At 43.6% G+C, this 5579-nt stretch overlaps 1 protein-coding gene across 2 annotated transcripts; it reads left to right on the forward strand.

Moving 5' to 3' along the window:
* Nucleotides 1-445: 445 nt before the first annotated feature.
* LOC148323045 (homeobox protein Hox-B8a) lies at nucleotides 446-4233 on the forward strand. Of its 2 annotated transcripts, none has more exons than XM_088316909.1 (2): nucleotides 446-932; nucleotides 3836-4233. In XM_088316909.1, exons 1-2 carry the CDS (start codon nucleotides 500-502, stop codon nucleotides 4231-4233), a joined length of 831 nt encoding a protein of 276 aa, XP_088173035.1. In that variant the 5' UTR covers nucleotides 446-499. The 2 variants fall into 2 exon arrangements, with proteins under 2 accessions (XP_088173035.1, XP_088173034.1); XM_088316908.1 differs by having other exon boundaries at nucleotides 3839-4233.
* Nucleotides 4234-5579: the final 1346 nt, after the last annotated feature.

The raw sequence follows: 5579 nt of genomic DNA on the forward strand, positions 1-5579 counted from the left end.
ACATACTACAGAGGAAACAGAAAGAGGGGGGATGGAGAGAGAGTGAGCGTGTGTGTGAGAGGGGAGAGAGAATATGAAACAAGTCATTTGCAGAAGAGTAAATCACAGAAAAGCCGTTTGAGAGCAAGACAGGGCTCCAGCTTTCAACGCTAACGCCGGAATTGTGATGCGCGCCAGTCCATCCTACTTCACTTCCCCTTCTCTGGTTTCTTCATCGCTGGATATTTCATGGAATCTGTGTGAAAGTTGTTGTTTTTGTGGCGGCGGCATTGTTTGGTCCCGCTACGGCTGCTTGTCGTCACCGAGATCAGCTCGTCAGTTGTGGCCGTGAGGGGGAACACCACAACAGACTCTCGCTTTCTCTCTCCCTTTCCTCCTTCTCTCTCGTCTGGTGCTCTTGCTCTCGCCTGAAAACACAACCGAAGCAGACAAACACAACAGAGCGCCGCCGCTCACTTGTACTCTGACTCTACAGACGGGGGAAAACAATCAGCGAAAGATGAGTTCATATTTCGTCAATTCACTCTTCTCCAAATATAAAAGCGGCGACTCGTTACGTCCAAATTATTATGAGTGTGGCTTCGCGCAGGACCTCGCCGGTAGCCGGCCTACTGTAGTGTACGGTCCGGGCTCCGGTGCAACCTTTCAGCACGCTCCTCAGATCCAGGACTTTTATCACCATAGCGCTTCAACACTGCCCAGCAATCCGTACCAGCAGAGTCCTTGTGCGGTAACCTGCCACGGCGAGTCCGGCAACTTCTATGGATATGACGCCCTGCAAAGGCAGACGCTCTTCGGGGCGCAGGACGCAGATTTGGTCCAATACAGCGACTGTAAACTGGGAGGCGCACCCGGACTAGGCAGCGAAGACGCGGAGGGAACAGACCAGAGCCCTTCACCGACGCAGCTCTTTCCCTGGATGAGGCCGCAAGGTGAGAACTTTCTTTCCCTGTTTGTGAAACATCCTCATAAAGTAGATCGGAGCAAATCTATGTCTTGCCACTCTGGGGGAGAAGGCAGAATATTTGAGAGCTTGTGGCAATCAGTGGACAAAAGTTGGAAATTCACTATTAATGAAGGTAATTGGGGCTTCCTGTGTTCAAAGCGGAAGACAAAGACAAGTTTATGGTTTTATTGCCACCACCAAAACTTGTGAATGACTTAAATTGCACCAGCTATACTGAGGTGGATGGGTGAACACAAAGAAGGGAAGCGGACTATGGAAAGAATGGTTGTGTGCGCGTTTGTGTAGTACGCGTGTGTGCGTGTGTGTGTACGTGATTGTGTGTGAGTGGGAGTGTACGTGCGTGCGTGTGCGTGTGCGTGTATGCGCGCGCGCGCCTGTGTGTGTGTGCTGGGCGCAGACCGGAGAAGGATGAAGTGAACCTCATCAGAAAGTCCCGTCTGCTCCAGATGGGGAATAGTTGTTGGAGTACAACAGTATTAGCATCTCTCAAAGACTTGCTTTAGACATGCAGCTCTGACCTGGGTTAAACTTTTACTGCATTTTCCTTTTTACGACTTACTTGTGGTCTTCTGAATTATTCAGCTACATGGGGGCCATGCTGCCTACATGGGAGCGATGTGGGTGTAGGACGACAGGGAGCGAAAAAAGAAATGAGATTCGTTTTATGTTAGTTTAAGCACATCCAATGTGTGCATGTGGATTGCGTGAGTGTGTGTGTGTAACAGAGAGAGTGAGAGAAAGAGAGGGAGAGAGAGAGAGAGAGAGAGAGAGAGAGAAAGAGAGAGGGAGAGAGAGTAACAGAGGGACAATTTGAGCTGTAACTGAAACTGAAGCATTCTTTATTTCAAATCGTAACAGCGGCACAGTACTACAGTGAGTCTTTCTGCGCACACTTTTTGAAAATATTTATTTGGGGTTAGGTGAATATCGCCAAAATTATACAGTAGTTTTGCTGAGTATAGTCAAACAAAAATAACAATAAAAGCTAAACACAGCATATCTCCCTGGTGCCCTCGGCAATGATTCATCACTGCTGGTAAACTTGCAGTATACACGTTCACTTATGTTTCCGCACCCGTTTCACAAGCCTGTGTAAACTGCAGTGGCTTCTAGCAATGTGTTAGTCCTTTGTGTACTTTGCCAAGGACTTCGGTTGTGTGGTTTGTGCTTATAATAATCCCAACATCTCTGCGCGTTCCTCAGGTTTTAATGCGGAGCTGTAGCAAGGACTAGATTCATCCGAGGAGCCACCTTAGAACATTCGTCCGGTGATTAATCGTTTTGTATATATTTTGTGTAGTGGTCAGAATCAAAACAGGAAAAGGCGCGCCATGTTTGTAGCTCTTTGCAATGTAACTCTATCGCATCCGTAAAAACAAGGTGGAAAATGTCACCCCTATGCACATGCACATAAGTAATATAATAACAGTTAGGATTGTCTTCTGTGGCATTCTGCTTAATTTTTGTTTCAGTAGTTCAATGAACATGTTAGCGTTAAACACAGAATTGTTCGTGTGTGGTCGTTTCAACTCTTGCGAATATTATTTTGTTTGCAACCACAAGCTGTTAGTCAGAGTATTGTTAAAACCGGGAAGCGGGATGAATTCGGTTGTTTTTCGTTAACGTATGCGCAATTTGATATGTGCCTTTTATTACGTTTGGGTGCTAATTGATGCTATGTGTGCTTATTGGAGGGATATTATGTAACTATATGAGTTGTAATGATATACGGAAACAACGACGCGTAAACACATTGCCACATATAACAAATTGTGGACAATTCTATTCAGTGTGAAGAATTTTTCTTTATTGAACGTCAAAAGTCGTTGATACTGAAGTTTTGCCCACCCATAATGATTTACCATGTTCTAATGTGTGATCTTTATGACGAGTGGCATATTTTGTCCATGTGGCGCATCCATCCCCTTTTATGGTAGGCTATCAAAACGTAGGACAAACAGTTTTATGGAAATATAATCACTCACATAAATGCCCCGTGTGTGTAATCTGTCGGGAGTCGGACGCCAAGCATTCTCTGTTAATATTCTTTTCTTTTTTTAATATATCCTTTGATGTTTATGGGAGTTGAGACGATGTTGGATGATAAATCATGTTGAGTTTTTACATTAAAAATGTATATTTCATTTTTGTTTCACTGCACCCCATTGTACGAATGTATAGTTTCAAATTAAAATAAATTTATCATCGTGTGTGGTTAATTATAACGGCGGGTATTTAAAGTGAAAGCGTATTACACGTGAATTGCGGCTGGCCTACAGTGGGCGAATTATTAATTGAAAATCACTGAGAATAGAGCTTGAATTTATGAATCATTTATTCACTTAATAATGAAGTGGTGGTGATTTTAACAGTTTTTTCTGCCAGCGCGACAAATTTGCAAAAAAAAACTTCCGCCTGTGTAGAATGTGCAAACGAAATTCCCTCGCGCGTCATCAGATGTTTTTCATTAATTGGAACATTTATTAGTGTTGCAGACAGTCACTATACATTTGAAGTTATGTATTATGTTATTTTTACAGGATGCATACATGCTTCGATGTGTAATGTCTGCAAAAAATAAAAGTAATCATCATCATTATTATAGGCATTCAATTTGAAGCTACAAAAAGCGAAAAAATAATTACAATACAATACAATTACATAAAAAGTACAGGTTGTTTTAAATAATACATATACATCGGACGTTTCTTCTGTTGTGCGCTGCTCTCGTCATGGTCAAAACCCCTTCTTAAATAATCTTTCTTCAGTACACTTAGTTTTTGTTTGGGGTTTACTATTTGCGTTCAACATCGAGTCCCTAATCATATGTCCCCATTTCCCGCTTTTTTTTCTCACCACCTCCCCCAGTAGCTGCTGGAAGGAGGCGAGGCCGGCAGACGTACAGCCGTTACCAGACTCTGGAGCTGGAGAAGGAGTTCTTGTTCAACCCGTACCTGACCCGAAAGCGCCGCATTGAGGTGTCGCACGCGCTGGCGTTGACGGAGCGGCAGGTGAAGATCTGGTTCCAGAACCGCAGGATGAAGTGGAAAAAGGAGAACAACAAGGACAAGTTCCCCAGCAGCAAGAGCGAACAGGAGGCGGTGGAGAGAGAGAGGAGGGAGAAGGAGCTACGCGATGGAGGGGCAGTGGGTGCAGGAGGTGGCGAGGGAGGCGGTGGCGGAGGCTCGGTGCCGGTAGCGGGAACAGCTGGATCACAAGCCGCTTTGAGCGATGAGTGCTGTGAGAAAACCCATAAGCAAATGTAGGTTCGAATAGATTAATTTGGGGAGTAAAGGGGCTAGATGGGGCGATCTGTGGTGGGGACCGTGTTGTCGTGCTATTTGGTCTGAATTGGGGATTTAGCTGTCCTGCTATAGCCACGTTTCAATCGACGGGACCGAACTTTAGTTTTCAAAACAGCGACTGGCTATCTGATAGGACTGGAAGGGCCCCAGTGCCCAGTTCTGCTGACTGCAAGGAATGAAAAAAAAAGAAAACAAAAAGAAAAAAAAATACTTGGAAATGCAATGAATGAGGGCGGGATTAATCAATCCAACATAGTCTACTTTAGTGAAGAAAAAAAAAGAATGATACAACAATGATAGCTTCCTTTCTTTGTTGAACACTTGTGGTGGAAACATTTCTATATTGTTCGAAGTTTGTCATTAACAATTTTATCTTTGGCAGCTGTATAGTTTTTAAGTTAAAATGATGACGGTGCACTTTTTACTGTACTTCTCACTCCTATGTTGTTGTTGTTATGGCAATTGTTATTAATGATGAAGTTGATGGCGTAGCAATTAATGAAATGTCCAACAACATGAAACTGCCTATTTATGCCGTTTTAGTAGGTCGGGTCTCTTTTTTAAAACACTCTAATCGCCGTTTTTCGTTTTAGTTCGTTTTTGATCGATGGTGTTTGTTTATGCTGTCTTCCTTTTCTCTTTTGGGATTAAAAGCATGCGCACAGTGGGGTTAATAAAGAGAAAATACTTATAAATAAAAATGATTTTAAAATGTACAAAGTTAGTGCTTTCTGGGTTCTACATTTGTTTCAAAGTTTGATTGTTTGATTAACCTGGTGAACTATTTTTGGTCTTCTTTGGCGGCATTAGATTGTGAACGCAAGGAAGTTAACGGACAGTTCCTTGTCCGTTTTTTATAAACTCTCATTTTGAAATTGTATTTTCTGTCATAACACAGACTGTTAAACGGCAGTTCAAGTAAAATAACACACACAAACACACCCCCACACACGCACCCCCACACCCCCACCCACCCACACACACCCACACACACACGCACACGCACACAAACAACCGCGCAAACGCACGCACACACGCACACGCACGCGTACACTCGCATGCGCGCGCGCGAGCACGCGCGCACGCATACACACTCTGTACAATCTTCGGCCTATTCAAACATACTTTTATTTATGGCACACTCCCCCGATTATATCTTTACAAGTCTGTAGCCTAGTCACAGATTTACACTGTCCTCAATCATCATCATACCAAACACTTTCAGCGGGGTTGTTTCCATATGGAATGATCAAAGACGAAAACTGAGTATAGCTTTAAGCATACAGTAAAACCCCCACCCTATGGTT

Source organism: Idiotropiscis lumnitzeri, chromosome 15, assembly GCF_059441095.1.
Source record: "Idiotropiscis lumnitzeri isolate Australia: NSW breed Sydney's pygmy pipehorse chromosome 15, RoL_Ilum_1.0, whole genome shotgun sequence".
NCBI classification, from domain to species: domain Eukaryota; kingdom Metazoa; phylum Chordata; class Actinopteri; order Syngnathiformes; family Syngnathidae; genus Idiotropiscis; species Idiotropiscis lumnitzeri.

Bases quoted from the DNA above. Each gene is read 5' to 3' on its own strand.
- LOC148323045 (XM_088316909.1), top strand. From the start codon at position 500: ATGAGTTCATATTTCGTCAATTCACTCTTCTCCAAATATAAAAGCGGC. The intron at 933-3,835 runs GTGAGAACTTTC...CACCTCCCCCAG, and splicing joins TCCCTGGATGAGGCCGCAAG to TAGCTGCTGGAAGGAGGCGA.